This window comes from Jaculus jaculus, chromosome X (genome assembly GCF_020740685.1).
Source record: "Jaculus jaculus isolate mJacJac1 chromosome X, mJacJac1.mat.Y.cur, whole genome shotgun sequence".
NCBI classification, from domain to species: domain Eukaryota; kingdom Metazoa; phylum Chordata; class Mammalia; order Rodentia; family Dipodidae; genus Jaculus; species Jaculus jaculus.
This window is the reverse complement of record NC_059125.1, coordinates 51349365-51372284: the sequence shown is the minus strand read 5'-3', so window position 1 is coordinate 51372284 and position 22920 is coordinate 51349365. Positions and strand designations below refer to the sequence as shown.

Below are 22920 nucleotides of genomic sequence, written 5' to 3'. Positions count from 1 at the left end.
TAAATATATAGTATTTTTATTTTGCTATGCAAGGAGTTTTTATTTGCATGCAATAAATATATATATTATCTATCCTTTCTTTCAAAGCTGGGTTTCCTGTATGAGTAGAAACGCAACGTTTGTGGAGAGCAAATCTGATACAAAAATTTTAAAGCACATAATTTCCTTTCTTGGGCCTTAACATCTTGGGGTTTGAAGGGTCTCCCTGCTAGTGTCAAAACCTGCTTCTTTCAATGACCTCAAAAACCTTATGGTTGACTCATGATCCATGTCCTCATGGTCATAACTGACCACTGCAGCCACATGAATGACACCAAATCTTCAGGCAGCCAACACTCTTCCTCTCTGGTTCCCACCAATACCACCCACATACACAGAAGCAGGCTTCCCCAAGCAGAATGTGTAAAGACCAAAGGACCACATGTATTGGGACCACAAAGTGAGACAATACAGAGCCTTACACACGCACTGAAGGGCAGTAGTAGGCCTGGCCACAGCCATTCCCTACTCCCCACCATGGTCCTCCCCCAGAACATGACCACCCTACACAATCAGGCCCAAACAGGATACCAATACAGCAAGACACATCATTTCTCATAGAGCTCTATTGTGGCATATAATAATAGGTACTCTATATAAATTAAATTAAAAATAAAGCTCCAGCAGGTTGCACAGGTTGGCTGTTAATAAATATATCTCTGGGTAATTGTGCTCCAAGACCAGCTCACGACCACTCTCCCTCATCCAGAGAATTATACAAAAATAAATACAGGCTCGGGGGTGGGGGGGCATGCCTGGTTCCATTCTAAAAGTTCTCACATTATCCACCATTCTGTTACTGTCCACAGGTACCACTGCTGGGAGCCCTGTGCTGACTGGAGAGCTTGGGGACAGGAAGGCCTCTCTCCAGTCAAGCATTCTCAGAAGCAAAGGACCAAAGTCCCTAACTACAGGCCATATATCCCATCTCAACCCACTGGGGTGATGGATGGACTGCCCCTCCCTAGGCCCCAGAGAGGGGGAAGCCTGTTACTGCTGACCCCACAGGAAGCCCCTAGGAGAACCAGGCTAGAGAGAGGCACAGCGCAAGCACCAGGAGGGACACACCACTGTTGAAAGCCACAGGGACAACCACTAGCCCAGCCAGGACTCCCAGAGTCTGAGTCAAGGGCCCCCGGAGCTGAGGAGTCAAACCACACACGCATTCTTCAGGGGATGCTAGGGTGGGGGACCTCTTTGGGGTTTCAAGACTTGGGCCTGCACTCTCTTCGTCCTGGGAGATTATATGAGGCTTGGCTACACTAGAAAGACAGACTTTAGTCCCCATGGGACCAACAAGGGCAGGATTCTGCTCCTGTAAACCTGGTTCTGTTGGCTCCTTATCAGACAGAGGAACCAAGCTGTCTGCCCACTCATTGGTAACTTCCATCCAGGCTTCTGTCCCAACTTCCCTTGGGGACCTGGTTACCCCAGAAATAACCCTATTCCTGTGCAAAGAGTTAATGTCCTTGCCCATCTCTTTTTCGGGATTGCCAGTGAACTGACCCTCTGTTCCCAGAACCACAGAGCTGTCACATTCAGAACCCTCAGCCCATGGGAGCCACACATCTCCCATAGTGGAGACCATCGAGCAGGCTCCAGAAAGGATTTCTGGAGGTGATTCCTTGGGGCTGTCTTCTTCAGGACTAGAAAGAATGATGGAGAGCCCCTCTTCACCCTCCACGTCTTCATCAGGGTCCTCGGTGTCCTTGATGAGCTCCACACCACGCCCCAAGCGTGCGTAATGCAATGTGATTTCCTCAGCCAGGGCACTGTTCAGGGCCCGCTCAGGGCCAGGCCACTTCAAGATCAGGTCACGGTCCGCGAGTATGCCCAGGGGATGGCTGGAGTACATTCCCCCATCAGTAGGGCCCTCCCCACCACCCCCTGCAGCCACAGCAGCAGCCCGAAGGCGGCTCAGGTGGGAGAGGTAGAGCTGCTCCAGCTCTTGGTCAATGGTGTCTTCACCAAGCAGTTCCTCCAACCCACTCATGACCTCCACACCCCCTGTGGGCTCATCTGTAATAGTACCCACCATGCAATCCTTTCGACCCCCACTCTCCCATGTGGCCTCCATCTGTTGTTGGCTGGGTTCCAGGAAGTGCCCAGTGGCCCCTTCACTTGCATCGGGCCCTGAGGCCTGGTCCCTGGGGGGGCCACCCAGGCGACAAATAGGGGTAGAGGGCGCAATCCTGATAGCTGGTGCCTGGTGGACCTCTGTAAAAGCCACAGGTGCTCTACTTCTGAGCATGTCACCTTCTTCTGGAAAGTTGCTGGTCACTGTAACTTCAGAAACCTGGATCCATGATGGGGATGGAAATAGAAAGGGAATGGAATAAAGTAGAAAAGGGGAGGGGACAAGAAGAGACAGTGAGAACTACTGACAGCCCACACCAGCCTCATAGAGGCTTCAAGGTTAATAAATAAGCCGAATGAACCCTCTATAATTCTCTAAATGCCAAAGCTCAGCCATATATATTAAAATAACAAAAAGAGAGTGTAAGAGGATTTCATCCTACAGGTAATGAAGCTGAGCAATTCAGTGGGCATCAACAGTCAACGAAAGATCACCAGTGAGTACTGTTTCTCTTCAAAACATAGCCACGATACGCATATGAACTCAAGAGGCTCTCATTTAAAAATATTTATTTCCTTGCTCTTTGAAAAAAGCCTAGAAACAATGACCAAGCTAGGAGCAACAAGCATGCCAAGTCCCCACGCCTGGGTGTCTGGATACTGTTCTCCATACAAAGGAACCAGCGCTCACTCCTTATTTAAACAGCACTTCCCAAGTCTGGAGCAGGCAAAAATACAAGACTATGACATATTATCATAACAGGATTGAGGAAGGGTGCAAAGAATGAGAGGGAGATGTGAACATGTGAAAGTAGACTATTAAAAGCCAGAGGTAGGTAGTTTAATGTAGGCATCAGAATAAATAAAAACAATGGGTTTCAAAGTCACCAAATAGGATTTCAATCCATGAATTCATAATGACACACCAAAAGCAAAAATACTTTGGCCACCTTTGGAGAAGATCATTATTTAATGACTATTGGCATATAAAGGGAGGGAATAAAGTAACTACACGGCTTTTCCTGTACAAATTATACATTCAGGTAGCCAAACAATGTGGGATAGTTTTTCTTTAGAGAGTAAGTCCAGCCAATAAAGGAAGTGGAGATAATAGAATTTAATGGAATTGATTGTACTGAAGGCAGTATAATAATAAAGTATATTTTAAAATTGATTTTATAAAATGGCTTACCAAATTAAATTTTGAAATATTTTATTCATTTATTAGAGAGAGAATGGGCGCACCAAGGTCTTTAGCCACTGCAAATGAACTCCAGACACATGTGCCACCATGTGCATTTGGCCTACGTGGGTTTTGGGGAATCAAACCTAGGTCCTTAGGCTTTGCAGGCAAGTGCCTTAATCACTCCATCCCTCCAAGCCCTCTTTTCTTAATTTGTTACTTTTATTTAATTTAGTCTTTAATTATTGAACTAAATTTAAGAGCTAGAGAGATGTCTTAGTGATTAAGGCACTTGCCTGCAAAGCCAAAGGACCCATGTTCAATTCCCTAGGACCCACATAAGCAAGATGCACAAGAGGGTGCATGAATCTGGAGCTCATTTGCAGTGGCTGAAGGCCCTGGTGTGCTCACTCTCTCCTGCTTCCTCTGTCAAATAAATAAATAAAAGTTTGAAAAAAAGAGTAAGAAATGTGTTTCTACCTGAATGCAATTAGCCAAACTCAGAGTATGAAAAACTCTTCAGGAAAATGGTATTTCTTGGGCTGGAGAGATGGCTTAAAGGTTAAGCGCTTGCCTGTGAAGCCTAAGGACCCTGGTTTGAGGCTCCATTCCCCAGGGCCCACGTTAGCCAGATGCACAAGGGGGCGCACACGTATGGATTTCATTTGCAGTGGCTGGAAGCTCTGCCACACCCATTCTCTCTCTCGCTCTCTGCCTCTTTCTCTCTCTCTCTGTGTCGCTCTCAAATAAATAAAAATAAACAAATTTAAAAAAAAATAAAAAGAAAATGTTATTTCTTAAACAAATTGAAAGAAAGTAAGTTGGAAAGATTAAAAAGTGAATAAAGCTTGGTGTGGTGGTGCATGCCTTTAATCCCAGCACTCAAGAGGCAGAGGTAGAAGGATCACTGTGAGTTCGAGGCCACTCTGAGACTACATAGTCAATTCCAGGTCAGCCTGGACCAGAGTGAAAGCCTACCTCAAAAAAAAAAGTGAACAAAAATAAATAAAAAGTGAAGAGTCATGTCAATAAAATATAATGGATCAATGCTGATTGGATCCTTGGAACACTTATGAGACAATGAAATTTGATCACTAACCAAAGAATTGATGATATGAAGGAATATTGTTAATTTTCTGAAGTGTGATAATGGTACTGTCCTTGAAATTTTTGTTTGTTTGTTTACAATTCTTACTTACAAATTATAGTATTCACAAATGGAATGCTGTCTGGATTTTTTTCTAAAATAATTCCATAGGAAATAGGAGGGGGAAGACTATAGCATAATGTAAGAATAGATATATGCTAATATTTAAGCTTTGTAATGGTGTGAGTTCATTATGCTAGTCTCCTTACTTTTATATGTTTGAAATTTTTTTTTATAAACAAACGTTAAAATATACACACATTTTGAGTGTGTATTCCTCCCCTGCCAACAGCACCATGGCATCCACTGCAGTGCCCTCTTCCAACAGTGTACTCCCCACACAGCAGGCTGAGGGAGTCTATTAAACCCTACTTCAGATCACATTCCTCCTCTGTTCATGGCCCTCCTGTGGATCCTCCCCACTCTGAATAAAAGCCAATTCCTCACCTTAGTTCCCAAGGCCTAAACCAATCTGTCCTTTGCTATCTCTCTGACCTCACCCCTCAGTACTCCACCCCACTTTGCTCTCGCTACACCAGTCTCCTTGCTATTTCTAACAAACAGCAGTTGAGGACCCACCTAAGGAACTTGCTAGAATGTTCTTTGCCCAGTTATCCACATGGTCCATTCTCTTACCTTCAAATTTCTCTCAAACCTCACTTAACACTAAAGGCACCCCAGGCCCTCAATCTAAATTGAAAATGCCCCTTTTCTCTCTCCCTCTTTGTGTCCACTTTTTTTATTAGCACTCTGTATAAAATACCATATATTTTAACTATTATTTTATTATGTCTCCACACTAACATATAAACCCCACACAGATATTCCATTCCCAGTGTCTAGAACAGAGCAAGTAGTCTCTAAATGTTTACTAAAATAACAACTGAAATTCCTCTAAACCTAAGTAAATCACCTCATTCTCCCCAACCCCATCAACTTCTGGCTTTTGTGACTTCTCTCCCACCTAGGAGGGATCCAGAGCTAATCAGTCCAAATAGTGATCACACTGTGAGCCCCTTATTGGGCTGTTCACACTGAAACTGCAAGGGCCTGCTTACCTGAAGTGTCATTTGGGGCCATGGACGGAGGGGGGTAGGGGCCACCAGAGAACCCAATGACTCCTGGACATCAGGATGCTCTGCCAGAGAAAAGAGAAGAGCAGTGTTGGGGCAAGACAGGTGTGCAATTAGGCCTAATTCTGATCAGGAGTTTTCTGTGGCAGCCTAGGGAAGTGATGACATTTTCATTTGTATATCAATAAAGAAGGAAGGAAAGGATGGAGGGAGGGAAGATGAAAAGGAACTAGAAGGGTTAAGGAGCATAGCTCAGTGGTAGAGCACGTGCCTAACACACATGGTTCCATCCCCAGTACCACAAAAGGTAATTAAGACATAAAAAGGGGCCAGCTAAGTGCTTACCCACAGCAGGGGTATTATCATCCATGCTCTTCATCCTCAGCTCTTCCTTGAGAGGCCTATAGGGCAGATGAGACAGCACATGGATATGATACCCTGAGAAGTTAGTTCTGCCACCCATGGGCACTTTCTGTGTCTCTGTGGTGACCTGTCTTTACCTGACAGCTGCTGTTTTCTCTTCTGTTGCTTTTACTGCTTAGCATAAAAGTCCTATACATTCATTATAGAAATATTACCAAATATGGGAAAGCATATGATGCAAGAAACAAAACAATCACATATCTGCCAGAGGCAACCACTATTACCATTTCAACAATTCCATCCAGGCACTTTCTGAAACCATTTAGATTCAGCAAGCATACTTTCACAGCTGGTTTTGTCCATTAAACAGTAAGAAACATCATTATAGACTTTCAGAAACATTAAAAATGGCTGCTTAGTGTTCATATCATATGACCTTCCTATCATTTATGTGGCCATTCCTTTCCTACAGAACAGCTAGGTTGCTCCCTTCATTTTGTAGTCACAAAGCAAATAATATCAGACATAGTCTTATCAACAAGTTTGGATCATTTCTTTAAGATTTGTTCCTGCTCATGGTAGGTTGTTTTTCAAGTAAGGGCAGGTAGAGAAGACTATGGGACAAACAACACAGAAGAGGGAGGAAAACAAATGCAGAATGGGAAGAGAGTCAGAAAGGCCTTAGTCTCTACTGTAGTCTTCCTTTGTCTCCATATAAGCATGCCAGCTCACATAACCTGCTCACCTACAACATGGAGCACAGGAGTTCCAGGATGTATACATCAAAAAAAGGGTAGTCAAGAGGTATAAAGAGCCGGGCGTGGTGGCGCACGCCTTTAATCCCAGCACTCACGAGGCAGAGGTAGGAGGATCGCCATGAGTTCGAGGCCACCCTGAGACTACATAGTGAATTCCAGGTCAGCCTGAGCCAGAGTGAGACCCTACCTCAAAAAAACAAAACAAAAAAAAAGGTATAAAGATGAAAAGCCAGAAATCAGGCATGATATTGAGCAGTGACTAAATCAATGGGAGAGATCTGCTGATTTTTCTTTCCCTTCCAAATCAGAACCCTGAGTGGCATAAACCAAGTGTTTGAGCCAGATCCATGGTGGGACTTCATCATGGAGAAAATATTGTTCTTATTCTCTCACACATGTCTATAGATAAGACAAATCAGGGAAGCATTGATTTTAATATCTATGCTTATAAGATCAGTAATTACAAGGTTCAAAAACCAGAGGGGCACCAGGTGTGGTGGTACACGCCTTTAAACCCAGCATTTGGGAGGCAAAGGTAGAAGGACCATCATGATTTCAAGGCCACCCTGAGACTACACAGTGAATACCAGGTCAGCCTGGGTTAGAGCTGAGACCCTATATTGGAAAACCAAAATAAATAAATAAAATAAATAACCAGAGGGGAACTAAGACAACCATTTAGACATTTTTTTTTTCCTCTCCCAAGAGGCAAGTGGACAATGTTGACACTTGTGGCAATAGTTGAAACTTTGAGAAAGAACCCACTCAATTGCCTCACAGAAACAGAATGTCACTAGCTGACTTGGACATGTACTGTGGCATTAGGCAATAGTCTATGTGTCACATACATTACTTTAATCCTTACAGTGACTGTAAGGTAGGTATTTCTAATCCTTTGAAGTATTTAGTATCCCATCTTATGATGAATCATAGGCTAAGAAAATGGCTCCAGGTCTTGCATACAGGATCAAACACCAACTTTTTAATGAGTAAATTGTTGCTGTTTAGATAAGGGACACTGAGGTGGTTACCCAAACCTATTTTCAACCTTATCTAGGAGATAAAGGGAAGAACCAATAGTAGACAACTTCCCTCCCTCTTCCTCCATGAATGCTTTTTTACCTGCCCATCCTCTACATATTTATTTTGTCTCCATAGTTCCATGGGACATGTGGCTTAGACACCACCAGAGAGAGGCTACAAGAACTTTTATTGGCACTCTGGAGGAAGAAGTCTGACCTAGGTATAAAGACCTAGAGTCTGGACAGTTCGGAAGGACAATCTCTCTTCATACGTGCATCCCACCATAGGTTTTTTTGTTTGTTGTTTTGCTTTTCCAAGGTAGGATTTTGGTCTAGCCCAGGCTGTCCTGGAATTCACTATGCAGTCTCAGGGTGGCCTTGAACTCATAGCGATTCCCCTAACTCTGCCTCCTGAGTGCTGGGATTAAAGGTGTTGCACCACCACACCCAGCGGTATTTTAGTCCAAATACTATAAGGCCAGGGATGGGTGACCTTGGGAGCCTTGCCAGCAACTCCCACACATCATACAAGAGAAAGGGCAGTTCAGAGCAAGCCACCTTGGTCCTGTGCTAGACCTTTCCATGGGTCTAAAACACAAGCATTTGGATCTATGGTTAAACGTGACTTCTGCTTAACTTTTTTTATTTGTAAAATTAAAATCATTTTCATGGGATCTTTTATTTCAAAGCAAGCCTCTTCAAGAATACCCCTAACCATACAGAAAACCAACCCTCCTACCCAGAAGGTCTACATAAGCTTCCCCTGTCATCTGGCCCTATTCTGATTTGTGTGACAACCAGGCTTCTAAAAGATACTATGAAATCATAGACGTTAGTAAAAAGAGAACACAGGAAGCAGCAGCTAGAAGAGAAAAGCAGAAAAGGGGTCCCAAATTAGACTGAAGAAGAAAAACAAATAAATACAAAAGAAAATCGTCAGCTGGGGGTGATGGCACATGCCTTTAATCCCAGCACTCAGAAGGTAGAGGTAGGCAGCTTGCTGTGAGTTCAAGGCCAGCCTAAAACCACATAGTGAAGTCCAGGTTAACCTGGGCTAGAGCAAGATCCTCCCATGAAAGACCAAAAGAAAAGAAAGAAAATATTCTGCCCCATCTTTTCCATAGAAGTTATCCCAGCCACGCCAACCCAAGTTCCATGAAGTCAGCAAAAGCAAACAAACTGCTCTCCCAACCAAGTCAGAAATGGAATCAGGAGGCATAAGTATTTACTGATCACCTCCTGTAATATGGGGCTTTTCATTAATACACCAAGTCATTTGAGAACCTTTACACCTATCCTGTGAAACAGTACCCTTCCTTTTTTCCAAATGCAGAAACTAAGGCTCAAGGAATTGTGCCTCTGCATCCACTGACTACATGCAAACGGATTACATCTGAAGAGACTTTCACTTTGACAGTATCTAAAATTATATCTCTTGGAACTTTCACAGTAAAAATTTGGAGGCAGCCATGACTACAGTCAAAATGAGGACAGTAAGAGAAATTGAGTGCGGGTGTACATTGACTCACTGATCAGTAACAGAGAAGAGGGCTTCTTAGAAAAATGGGGAGGGAGATTAAGAATAAAACTTCACCTACAGTGTACTTGCTAATTTTCAAGAATGAAACCTTTTTTGGCAGCAGCTACACAAATGCCACATGGCATCCTGTCAAGGGTAGTGGGTAAGAGTAGGACACGGAACATACCAGGGGCTGTCTTGGCATGCAACACTTGGGTACCTGTGAACACAAATCAAGCTCACGTTACCTAGAAGGGACCACTCTAGGATGTGAAAATTCCTCTTGCCACCATGAAATTCAATGGCTACTTGACCTCAGACAGACAGTACCTGAAGAAACCAGGGAGTAAGATTTTGGAAAACAGTAGTGGGCTAGCTGAGTCAGAACAGAAAGATGAATTGAAAAGTAAACAAGTAAATGAGGCCTGATAAGCCCCACAGAGAACAAATTAGACTCAGTCACATCACTGCCATTACATCACTGCTGCCACCACCACCACCACTATTTGGGTCCTCTGTGAGCTTCTCCAGCACTCAAGGTTTCACAGAACTCTGCCAGCCCAAAGTGGATCAGACGCTAAACCCTAAATGAGACACAGCAGCATCCTGATGATGATCACGACTCTCTGGGGACAGATGACTTCAGAAAGCTTTCCCACAACACCTGGAATTCCGGTTAGCCATGGTCACAAAAGACTGGTGTTTGAAGGAGGCTGTGAAAGACACCCCCCCACGGGGTATTTAGGGGCAGTCTTGCCTCCCACAACATGTCAACTTCAACTCTGGGACTTGTGGACAATCAGCACTGTGGAGAGAGGAGAGTAGCTTGCCATTTCTCAAGCTTCTTAATTCCTTGGCCATAGCCCACAGAAAGAAAGCCCTTTTACCTCATAACCTAGCACACCCACGTGTGGAGAAGGAGGGGGAGACAGGGTATGAAAACAGTTGTTCTTTCAAACAATACTTACCTTTACTGCATGTCATGATGCACTGTGCTATCTCCGATGCCATTTTTAAATGTTTTTTAGAACCCAGTAAATTGATTTTACATCTCAATAAATGGTCAGGATCCTAGCTATGCCACTTACCAGCTGTGTGACCTAGGGCAACTCACCTACTCTCTTTGTACCACTTTCCTAGTCTACAAAGAGGAGATAATAGAAACACCTTCCTCAGGGAGTTGGGTGGACTGAAGAAATGGGTGAAAGCATCAATAAAGTGCTTAACAATTCCTTCCAAATTTCCTCAGAGATAAAATGATATATCAGATTCTGGAACAAGTGGCAGAAAATGAGGCTCTGAAAGGCCAAGTAACCTATCCAGCAGTGCACAGCTTAAGATCTATCACAGTCTGGTGTAGGAGTTAGAGACTGGAGCATTAAAGCAGGACTCTGCAGGCTCATATCTTGACTCTGCCACTTTCTTAGTGTGCAGCCTCAGGCCAACATCTTTAACCATGACACCCTACTAGTTTTCTGTGAAATAAAAGGGTATCATTTTCACATGAAATCATCTTTCCAGACAACCCAGATGATCTTTGTCCCACCCAGTTTCAACTCCCAACGGTTCTCATTTCCCCTAAGGCTGTCCACTTGGCTATCAAACTGAACCCCATCTATTCAGTTACAGATGCACCTACTGGGGCTTTGCTGTGTATCAGGACATCAGACCACCTGGAGGTATGGTGGTGAGCAAACCCAACTAGGAAACACTATTTGATGTGAAGGAAGACATGATAAAGAAATACTCAAACTCGTTCTTTCAACAAACATTTATTGAGCACCTGCTAAGTACCAGACAATGCAGCAGGCCTGCAAAAACACAGTGGTGATCAAACGCAGACCATGTCCCTACCCCTCATGGAGCTTACAGTCTAGCAGGGCGGTCATCCAATAATTTCCTAATGAAGGTCTGACTACAAAATGAAGTCAGTACCTTCAGAAAAGGAAATACCCTAGAATAAGGGACCGTGGTCCAGAGTCTTTCAAGGGCTTAAGGATGCTTATAAAATATGGGAGATCAGGGAATATGAGGTTGCTCAGGAGTCCTGTGTGGGAGGTGATGGAAACAGTGTTAAATAAGATGAGTTTAAGGAACCTTGGGGACTCAGTCAAGTAGGGAACAACAGGTTTGATACATGAGGCTGAAAAAGTGAGCCAAGAGAAAGAAAAGGGAAAGGGACAGAGTTCAAGGAAAACAGCAAAGAATGGTCTCAAGGCCAAAGAAGGAAATGACCTAAGTAGTAGTCTGCCCTTTCAAGAAGAGAATCACTGGACTTTGAGGCCAAAGGCTGATGAACACATAGGTGTCAGCAAGTGAAGAGAAGTGCAGAACACTCTTCACATGAGCTACCCAGGGGACAAGGGTCATGGGTGCTGACTAGGAGCAAAAGGTAGAGGCAGCTCAATAAAGACAGGGACCCTGGCCCAGGGGTAAGTCAACAGAGAGGATCAAGTGGAAGAAAAAAGCACACCAAGGACTGTAGAGATGGTCTAGCAGTTAGGGTGCTTGCCTGCAAAGCCTAAGGACCCGGTCAACATAGAGGATCAAGTGGAAGAAAAAAGCATATCAAGGGCTGTAGAGATGGTCTAGCAGTTAGGGTGCTTGCCTGCAAAGCCTAAGGACCCAGGTTTGACTCTCCTGATCCCACATAAGCCAGACACACACAAGGTGATGCAAGCACACAGGGTCGCACAAGCACACAAAATAACACACACATCTGGGAGATAGATTGCAGTGGCTGGAGACCCTGGCATGCACGCGTGTGCTCTCTCATGAAAAAAAGCATGCCAGGATAGAAAGGTGATGATGTCAGACTCTAGAGCAAATAGCAGAAAATGAGGCCTGGCCTAAAGTAGGAGAAGGAGCCCACCCTCACCTGTAAAACAGGGAAGGGGGTTACTGTGCTGGTTTAGGGACTGCAAATTATAAGAGTACAATTGTTACAATTTCTATTTTTTGGAAGCAAGAAGTCTGAAAGTAAAGAACATTTGAGTCACATGAATACAAGATGGAAAATGTCCCTGAATTTGTGGTGAGGCTCCTGTGTCAGGCTATGTGCAAGTCTAATTACTGCTATGAAAAAAAAATCTATGGGTTTGATATTAGGATGGACAAGTTTCCCTGAGGAAGCTCTCTTAGAATTGAGGGGTCCAAACTGGGCGTGATGGCACACACCTTTAATCCCAGCACTCGGGAGGCACAGGTAGGAGGATCACCATGAGTTCAAGGCCAACCTGGGACTACAGAGTGAGTTCCAAGTCAGCCTGGGTTACAATGAGACCCTACATAAAAAAATTAATAAATAAATAAAATAAAAAATTTAAAAAAAAAACTTGCCAGGTGTAGTTGTGCACGCCTTTAATCCTAGTACTTGGGAGGCAGAGGTAGGAAGATTGTCGCGAGTTTGAGGCCACCCTGAGACTACATAGTGAATTCCAGGTCAGCCTGGACCAGAGTGAGACCCTACCTCAAAACAAACAAACAAACAAAAAAACTTAAGGGCTAGAGAAATGAAGTGACGGTTAAGGTGCTTGCCAACAAAGCCTAATGACCCATGCTTGACTCCCCAGATCCCACATAAGCCAGACACACAAGGTCATACATGCACATGCATGTGGCACACACATCTGGATTTTGATTCCAGTGGCTGGAGGCCCTGGTGCACCAATTCTCTCTCCCTCTTACTCTCTCATTAAAAAAAAAAAAAAAGGCCAGACTGTTAGACTTGCCTCAAAAAATTATTGATGGGTCCACACAAGACCATGAAGAGTATAAGATAAGTGTTCCTGGTGAAGGAAACAGTATGAGCAAAGACCCTGAGGCAGGAAGGAACAAGGAGTAGCAGAAAGACCATGGTAACAGGAGCTTAGGAACATAAACTGGTATAAGAGAAAACTAGAAGCCAGCAGAAGCCAGACTGAGGGTCAGAACAAGAGTGCTTGAAGGCCACAGTCAGGTTTTATTGGTCTTTATTTTTTTTAAAGAGGAATAGCACACCTCCACAGGGTGTTAAGCCAATGCAGATCAGGAGGGTTCCTTCCCACCCTAGTCTTGGCATTTTACTCAGAGCCTGTTTTACTCATCCAGAAAGGGGGACCTAAAAGCAGTCTAGTAAATAAGGACTCCTGTCAAGAATAAGATTTTGCACAAAACTACTCAGCAAACTTCCTAGCAAAGAGCAGGGGCTTAGCCAGGTCTCACATGGCAAACCACTCTGCACATGCCCCTTCTGTTCCAGCTCCACCACAAACCCTTGGGCATATGAGAACCAGTCTGCATCTTCTTCCCTTCTTGAACCCAGCATATATCAGGCCCTCAGTGAATGCTTGCTGATGGATTATATCTAAGTCTAATGGGTATTGAAAACCTGGCCATGCAACCCAGGGGAAGAAGCCAATTAGGCTTCTGAACTACACCACTATGGCTGCCATACTTCTCCCCTGCCCCAACCTGACAAGAGCCCAGTGCACAGTGGACCTGGAGCTAGCATTTATGAGGCCCTCTGCAGAGGGCCTCCCACAAGTAACAATAGGATATCCCCTGAAGTCTGCCAGCATTTCCCAAAGAACTAGGTTACAGGGGTACCTGGTTCTTCAATAGTGCTCCGACTCCTCGGTAGCACACAGGTCTTAAAACAATAATAAGTTGAAATGTACTTGCCAAGAAAGCCACCAATCTACAAAGAAAACCTTATCGCTGATCTTGCAGTGAGCACCAGCCTCCTCTTTGCAAGAGCTGAGATCAAATGATAAAGAAGCTATCAAAAAGCCATCTGCCCACTTAAAATAATATCACAAGTCACGTTAGGACCCACAAACCTGGGGCCAGCTACCAAAACATTTGTCTAAATGAGCTGCTTCAATTTCTCCTTAAAACCACTCATGTATTTTAAAAGAAAAACACCCTTTCCACCCAGCTTGGTCCAGCAAAGTTTTGATTTGTCTGTTCCCTTTTTTTCTTTCATACTCTTGAAAATGACCAAACTCCGATACCCAAACTGTCATATCTTACAGACAGGGTTCCCCCAGAGCCAATAAGGATGACAACTTGGGAAAGGTGAAAGAAATGAAGGTGATTCTGGGGGCACGGGAACAGTTCCAATCTCTTGATCTAGGTGGTGAGGTGGTGGTTACACAAGTGCAATAATATGTATCAACCTTCGAAGCCACACACTTGAGATCAGTGCTTTATGTTGGTATACCTCAGTAAGACACAGCACATGCAACAGGTCAAAGGAAACCATGAACAGATGAAAACACTAACATGTAAGTCCAGAATTTGCACTGAACCCTGCAAGGGCTTCAAGAGGCTCCTTCATGGTCCTGTCATTCACTAGCTGAATGATTTTGAATAAGCTGGCTCACCTCTCTGAGCTCTCCTTCCCCCTCTCTTCATTGGGGATAATCACAGCACCTACAGCTGGCTTTAAGGGGTGAATGCACCCAACACTTTTGCCAGACATCAGTAAATGCTGACCACCATTACCTTTTAAGCTACCACTAGGCCTCGGTTACCTTGCCCACAGTTGCTGCATCCATCCCAACCACACAATGTGACTGTCACTCCTCTGCAGAATGAGGAACTGAGGCAAGACCACACAGCTGATAGGCAAAGCTGAATTTAAAAGGGAAATCCAAAGAACTGTACATGAGTACCTAAATATGAATACTAGTTACCACCTCCATTGCACTACTTTGAACTAAGCTCTGTTCTGAGCACTTGTCCATCAAGTAGGAGGCATAATTACCTATTTTACAGATGAGGTTACAGTCAGTTACCTGCAGCAAGGTGCAGTTAAGAGCTGACCAAGATCACAAAGCTAGTAAGTGGCAGGACTAAGATTTGCAACCAGGTGGTCTGATGCCAGAATCCAAGATCTTATTAACACTGTAACGAAAATCATGCTGTTTGCCCCATTAGACTAGTCTCTGGCTATGGCTGGGAGGCTCAGAGGTTGGTAAGCGGGTTCTCAGCTGCTAGCTGACATATTCATCTGTCTACCAGCGAAGGGCTAAACTTTTCTGAACCAGTCACAGCCTAAGGCCTTACCAGAACCAGATCCCACAACTCCCTGCTACATCGTGCGGCTTCTGATCTAGCAGATCCAAGGTCCAAAAGTATCTTCTCATTCCCATTTCCAGTCCTCGTGGAAGCAGCGAAATGTATGCATTTTAGGGAGAATTGACTCATCCAAGGCTACAGATGACCACTTAACCTTAAAGAACTTACAGCTCAAAAACATAGAGGAAAAAAAAAAACAAACAAACCACTGAACACTTTATAGGAAGTGTGGCAACAAGCTTCAAGTTCACTCCCGGCCTGGTTCTGTCTGTGTCAAAGCTATTGCTTCCATGTGAGAGCATGGCCTCAGCCCCTCACTTCTATAGGAAAATTCAGGCTACATGAGTGGAACAGTAAAGACCAAGTATAGGCCTCAAGGTCAGACAGAGCTGAAGCCAAAAAGGCAGGTACCATCACTCCTTCAACCAATTTCTCCACCTCTAGAACTCTGATTTCCCACTCTGTCAGCTGGGAATGAGATTCTCTAGCCAACACTAGCAGGCCGATGGTCCACCTGACCTTATCACCATGTTCTCTCTTCACTCCAACACATTGGCCATCATTCACACCAAGCTTATAACTATCTCAGGACCTTTGAACTTGCTGTTTACCTAGGACATCTTGCTTCCACGCATGTACAAAACTGCTCCTCATCGTTCAGGACTCAGCTTAAATGGCACGTTCTCAAGAAAAAAAATCCTCCCTGTTCCCTTTTCTACCAACTTGCTCGCCCATAACTCTTTTATCACCATGGAGGACTCATCACAAGGGTTCTCTCTCAGCACCATGTTTACAACAGTCATTCCTTCCAGAGCCTTACTGTATTTCCCTTTCTTCTGACCACTAACCAGATCCTTATTCCCCTGCTTGCTGGTTTTTTCATACGGTTTCCCACAGGAGCCTTGCATGATCTTTGAGGGCAGGGAAGATGACTGTCTTGTTCAGGGCTTTACAGTGGCATTCAACAGAATGGAACCCTAGTATTTAACCCAGTGCCTAACAGATGTTTGGCCTCCACTACTCTTAGAATGAATATGCCCACTTCCCCGTCCTGGAGAGCAGGTCTGAGGGGCTCCTGGGCCAGGATGCTTAGCCTCCATTCTACATCCCTGTGTTGGCGGAGGTGGCGCTGGCAGACATTACCTGCGCCTCACCGGCTTCATGCAGCTCTTCAGCTGCCTGGCCTCAGCCTCCACAGGACCCTGGCACTCAGGCTGTGGCTCCAGCTGCTGCTGCTGGGGCGACCCTTCAGCATCAGTGGGTGTGGGAGCGGGTGCGATCCGGAGCACGACAGTGTAGTTGCGGCCGTGGTTGTTGGCCCAGAATGTGCCCTCGGGGGTCTCATAGCGCACCACGAAGTCAAGGCGCGCCCCATCGCCCGCGCCCTCAGCAAAGGGCAGCTGGAAGGCAAAGCGGTCAGTGCGGCCACCGTCGTCGGGCGAGGAGGCAGACGCCTGGCCAGGGCCCAGGCCGAGCCCTGGATCCAGGATGGGATCTCCTGCTCCTGTTCCTCCCGCTCCTGCCCCAGGAGGACTGCGCGGGACGTAGCGTGCTGGGTGGTCGCTGAAGGTAGCCCAGCCGTCGTGTGAGGCCCGCACGTGCACCGCCTTCTCGAAGGAGCGGTTCAGCACGCGTACCAACCCGCGCAGCACCGGCGGGCGCCCCCCAGGCACCCACACCCCGGAACCCCCGGGGACCGCTCCTGGAGGCGGAAGCAGCGCCTCCAGCTCCACCATCACGCGCCCCAAGCGCTCCAGACGGCCCGGCGCGGGCGGCAACGAAAATGTGGGCACCAGGTAAAACCCCCCGCCAGCGGGAACGGGGCACAGCGGCGAGGGCACAAGGCAGGCTTCCTCTTCCTCCTCCCCTTCATCCCCATCCTCGCCATCGTCGTCCTCGTCTGCCCCGCCGCCGCCGCCATCTTGCCCAGCCGCCGCCGCCATCTTGCCCGCCCCGGGCCCGCCCCACGGCCGGTAGCGGCGTAGCTGCGCCAGCGGCAGCCCCAGAGCCTCGTCAGCGAAGAGCACCCTCCGCGGGGCCACCGCCGCCTCTACCGAAGCGCGGGGCTCTCCCGCGGCGGGCGAGGGGGGCGCGGGATGCCGCAGCGGGGGCTCCACAGGGGCCGTGCGCGCCATATCGGCGGCGGCGGCGGCACCGACGGCACCGGCGGTGGGACCGGCGGGGGCAGGGCCTAAAGGAGCGAGCAGCCAATGGGAAAGCCAGCGCGAGGAGATAGGGCTCAAAGGGGGCGTAGGCGTTGAGATGAAGACAGGTAGAGCAAAGAGCCAATAGGCAGCCACGCGCGGGTGACGTAGTAGATGACTGGAGAGCAGGAGAAGCGCGTGACCAATGAGGATGCCCGAGAGTGGGCGATGTGGAAGGCGGGACGATTGAGGATCAATGGAAAGACAGGAGTGGGGGTGACGAGGAACTCAGGATGCTACGACCTAAAGTATGACAGCTAATGTGGCAGTCTGAGCGGGAGACGCATTGTAGGCAGTGGGGAAAGGGGAATGGCTACAGGCGACGGGGCAGCAGGGAATGAACCCAGAGGTCTAAAAAGCGGGAGATCCGCAGGTTGCGTAGGCAGTGGGACGTAAGAACGATGCAAATAATAGCCTATGAGAAACCTCACACGAATGACGTAGAGACAAGATGATAATATTGCAGCGAGCCAATGGAGAGTCTGATTAGCGTGCACTGGCTTGCAGGGGCTTGTTAACAGGGAGAAACTAGCCAATACAGAGCCTAAAGAAATCCAAGAGAAGGTGTGTGAGTAGACAGGGAGGCGGGGCTCTGGGGGGAATAGTGTGTCTTGGGCATGGATAGTGAAGGTGGGAATGAGAGATGGCAGATGACCAATGAGACAGTACTAGTATGGGATTGACCAGTGCAGAAGCTGTATAGTGTAGCCGGGCTGACATTAGCAGCAAGATGGGAAAGAGCACAGCCAAAAGGAATGGTATGAAGGAAGGCATTACTAGCCTATAAATAGACTACAATGGAGCAAGGTGCATAGGCATAGCCTGGAATATTTATTGGGTGGTCGCCAGTAGAATCAATACAAGCAGATAATGGGAAGAGTGTGCTTCTAAGCCATGGATTTACCTTGTCCCTGACCTTCCATTACTGCCCCATTGCCCCAGGAATGCTTAGAGTCCTGGAAAGCCAAGAGTCCTCCCTATTATAAGAACAAAGCAAAAACAATTTTCCCATCATAGTTACTGGATATGCACTCCCCCTTCACCCCCAGCCTTTGCAGGAATAGTGTCATTATCCAAGAATACCCTTGATCCTTAAGTCTTTGAACCTTAGTGTTCTCCAGGTCTTGGAACAATTGTAATGAATTGTCAAATGGCAAATAGAAGTTTTTGAAGGATTAGTTTATTCTGACTCCAGCTCATTGACAAACATTAACCTGTGACTCTATTCCATGAGCAGTTAACTGAGCTTGATGGACACTAGCCAATGTAACCCCTGTAATCAGAGCCCTGCTTCTGCCCAGTTCAACAGACTGCACCTCAAAGGGGGCTCACGTTATTTCTTTCTGTCCCCACCTCTGTTCCTACTGCCCCTCCTCCCAAGAGTACTGTTCCTTTTGTCCCTTCATCTACTTAACTTTTACTCTCCCTTTGAGGTACCATCTCTTGTGGGAATGGAACTGTAGCTTCTGTCAAAATGCTCATTCATACACCCTGTGAGGATTTACTGAACACTTGCCACATACCAGGTTCATGGAATGTTGTTGTCTCATCTAACCCTCAACAGCATCTCTAGCAGGGATGCCAAGCACCCACAGCCTTTCTCCTCTGGTCTGTGTCCAGGGTCATGGGTCAGGAAGGAATGTGTTCAGCTACAAGTAGCAGAAAAATAATGTCATAATGAGGGCTTAAGCAATATAGAACTTTTATTCTCATCTATGAATTTAACTTGGCAAATAATCTTGGGACTCCATCCTATCTGCCCATTTTTGGTATCAACCATGTCCTTGTTGAGCCCAAGAGTCTTATTTTTCAATAAATCATATAGGTTCTCTATTCAAAACATTTCCCAAGTAGGCCATGGAGATACATGCCTGTAATCCCAGCACTTGAGAAACTGAGACAAGAGAATCACCTCGAATTCAAGGTCTGCCTGGCTACATAGTGTGATCCTGTCAGAAGTAACAAAGAAAAATAAGGGCTGGATTAGGTGTCATTCAGTGGTAGAGCACTTGCCTAGCATGCACATGAATTCCATCTCCCGTACCATTAAAAACAATGCCTGCTGGGTGTGGAGGCACACACCTTTAATCGCCTAGCACTTGGGAGGCAATGGTAGAAGGATGTCCAGGAGTTCAAGGCCACCCTGAGACTACAAAGTAAATTCCAGGTCAGCCTGGGCCAGAGTGAGACCCTATCTCAAAACAAAACAAAACAAAAAATCCCAAATCTATCCTTTCATCACCAGTACCAGTCACCTGGACGATTGCCGTAGCTTCTTCACTGTCCCATTTCATCCTACACTCTATTCTACACTCAGAAATTAGGGGGATCCTCTTGTCTTCTGAGAAGTTATGTCTCTTCTCTCCTCCCAACCTTCCGATGGCTTCCTCACCACCAGAGTAAAAGCCAAATCCTCACAAAAGTCCTGCATAGCCTAACCCCACTAGTGCCTTTCTGACCTTACCTCTTCCTACTTTTCCTGTCACTCATCCACTCTAACAACACCAGTCTCCTTGTTGACCCTAAATAAGTCCTGTGTGGTCTCACCTCAGCGACTTTGCATTGGCTCTTCCCTCCACTTCTACAGAGAGCTATATGGTTCACTTCCTGACCTCCTTTACATCTTTATCAAAGACCCCCTTTTCTGGGGACTTTCCCTGACCTATTTAATCTTACCCACTCACCTCCAACTCCCAGGCTTCCCAATCCTCTTACCCAGAATCCTATGTGAGAAGATATGTTCCAGGATGGAGAGGAGGCAGTGACTTCTAACCACCTGACCCCCTGACTCTCCAGAATCTGTAAAAATTCTGCCTTTCAGCAGAAGCAAGTAGTATCATCCCTCCCACACTCTAGGCCCCACTCAAGTGGCCTCCTGGTAACCTTTGGACCAATTACCTTCACTTTTCCTGCCACTTCTCTTTCACAAAGCAAGGAAACATGGCAATGGATATAAAAAGGATGCAGCCCACACCTTGGACCCTGAGAGAGAAAAGCAGTCCCTATTGCAGGAGGAAACAGGTACTGGGGCAGGGAATAGCCCTCAGCATCTACAACCGTTCCAATTTATAATCACATAGGAGGTGTCTTAGAGAATGTTCAGACCAGAATCCATTCGGAGCAGGGATCTTTAACCTTAGGACATCCCTACAGTTGGCTCCCAAACACTTCTTTCTGACAAGCATGCTTCTCACCCCTCTCCTGATCCCTCCTGTAAGGAACCACATGTGCTAAGCATGTAGGATCCCTACAGACATCCAAAGTAAGGGGACCTCATCCCATCCCACCTCAGTGCCTCTGTCAACTACCAGCTATCACACAGACCATCTCTGGTCTAAGACATGTCAGATGCCCCAACCCAACCAGTGAAAGATTTACTTTGAACTCATGGTGGAGAATGGGTTTTTAAAGTTGTGATTGGGGGCTGGAGAGATGGCTTAGCGGTTAAGCGCTTGCCTGTGAAGCCTAAGGACCCCGGTTCGAGGCTCGGTTCCCCAGGTCCCACGTTAGCCAGATGCACAAGGGGGCGCACGTGTCTGGAGTTCGTTTGCAGAGGCTGGAAGCCCTGGCGTGCCCATTCTCTCTCTCTCCCTCTATCTGTCTTTCTGTGTCTGTTGCTCTTAAATAAATAAATAAATAAAAATTTTAAAAAAATACTTTAAAGTTGTGATTGGCAAATAGGTCTCTTTTTTTTTTTTTGTCTTTACCAAGCCATCAAGCCCACTCTGGGCTTTTCCAGAAAGTTGTGCCCTTCTCTCTATTTTTTGAGGGCTTGGAAAGTAGGGGAGGAAATAAGTAAAAGGTACAAAAGGGTGAAGGGAAAGGGGGTGAAAGGGCGGGTCTTGACCACTAGATTTGTATCATGTGAATAAAAGCCTATTTCTACTTTGTCTTCCCCAGACCTGAAGCCACTTTTGCAGACAAGTTACTGTGTATATTGGATGCCTGGAACCTTGGGCCATGCATCATGGTGCTGGAGTGGAGACCCAGGGGCTAGAAAGTTCCTCAGCCATGGCCTATTAAGAGAAGCCCCCCGGAGGCTGGTCTCCCAAGTTGAGCCAGTGTGGTTGGAGGAAGTGGGTCTGTGTTAAGAGGAAATTCAGCTGCCACACCACAAACACTTTTAAATTCCCATGTATCAAGCCCCAAAGGAATCTCCAAATCCCAGAACCTCCATGTCATCACATCCTAGAAAGTAAAACCTGAGATTGTTGGTTTCACTACCACTGGGCACTTGGGCAAGTTGCACCTTCATTTTCCCCATCAGCACAGTAACAGGCAATACAGTAATGATGAGATGGACCTCCAAGGGCTCTAGTGAGGACTTAACACAATTATCTGTGAGAAGTATTCTACTCTGTCTAGAATGCAGAAATTTTTGATAAATGTCAGCTACTAGGGTGATGGCAGATACTTAGGATCCTGTTTCCTTGCAAATTGAGTCTTTTTTTCCTTACCCTTTTGTTTGTTTGGTTGGTTGGTTCGGCTTTTGAGACAGAGTGTCGTTATATATCCCCAGACTGGCCTTGAACTTACAGTCCTCCTGCCTCAGCCTCCTAAGTGCTGGGGATATGGGAATGTGCCACCATACTTGATCAAAGTAGGGCTTTTCAGAGCAAAATGTCACAAAGGCTTAGAGGTTCAGAATCATCAGGCTAGACTATGTTCATTCTGTTCTTGACAGGCAGAGACCCCTGGGCATCTCTGCGGACACCTGTAGAGAGAGAGAGAGAGAGACAGTGTGTGTGTGTGTGTGTGTGTGTGTGTGTGTGTGTGGCTTTTGTGGTGCTGGACGGATCTTTGGCCTCATATATGCTAGGCAGTGCTCTACCACTGAACTACATGCTCAGCCCTTCGTTGTAAGACTAAATGCATTAATATGAGACTGATTGGGACCTTCCCAGAAGCATAGCCACTGAGTCAGAGTACTCAAGCCATAATATGTGATGGAGAGAGAATTTCTCCCCTTCTCTTACTCAGCGACTCTCCGTGTATTCTGGGAGCCTGTAATTCTCAGATTTTTTGATTCTCTGCATTGTTGGGAATAGAGATGGACTTTTTATTTTTTCTCCATGAAGTACCTTACATGCCCCTCCCCTTCTATGGGAAGGGAGACTGGTGGGTGTCCAGAGCTCCTAACCCTCAGCAAATGAATGGTGGTGATCATATTAATTCCACCTAAGGAGAAACTGAGACCTGAAGCAGAGCAAAGCCTCTGGAAACCAAGCCATATCCTGTTGCTTTCTTTGGTGTTTCCCATCCACACATAGACCTCCAGATTACTTTTTCATAGCTCAAAGACCCTCAAATATCCTCTCATGCACAGAATGTTGTCTGTAACTGCCTTGGGATACCTTTATAATTTTAGTCATTTTCCCTTATTTTTTTCTGACTCTAAACACTTTTGTTTTAAAAATTGTGGTTTCTCATGTGCCTTGTTATCTCATTGATACCTCTTACCTCTGTGGTGAGA

At 46.1% G+C, this 22920-nt stretch overlaps 1 protein-coding gene across 1 annotated transcript; it reads right to left on the bottom strand.

The window, feature by feature from the left end:
* Positions 1 to 403: 403 nt before the first annotated feature.
* Positions 404 to 17378, bottom strand: Ppp1r3f (protein phosphatase 1 regulatory subunit 3F). The gene is made up of 4 exons (XM_004670063.2): positions 16387 to 17378; positions 5864 to 5919; positions 5504 to 5583; positions 404 to 2335 (listed from the first exon to the last, which is right to left on the bottom strand). Exons 1-4 carry the CDS (start codon positions 17376 to 17378, stop codon positions 1055 to 1057), a joined length of 2409 nt encoding a protein of 802 aa, XP_004670120.1. The 3' UTR covers positions 404 to 1054.
* Between the last annotated feature and the right edge of the window lie 5542 nt (positions 17379 to 22920).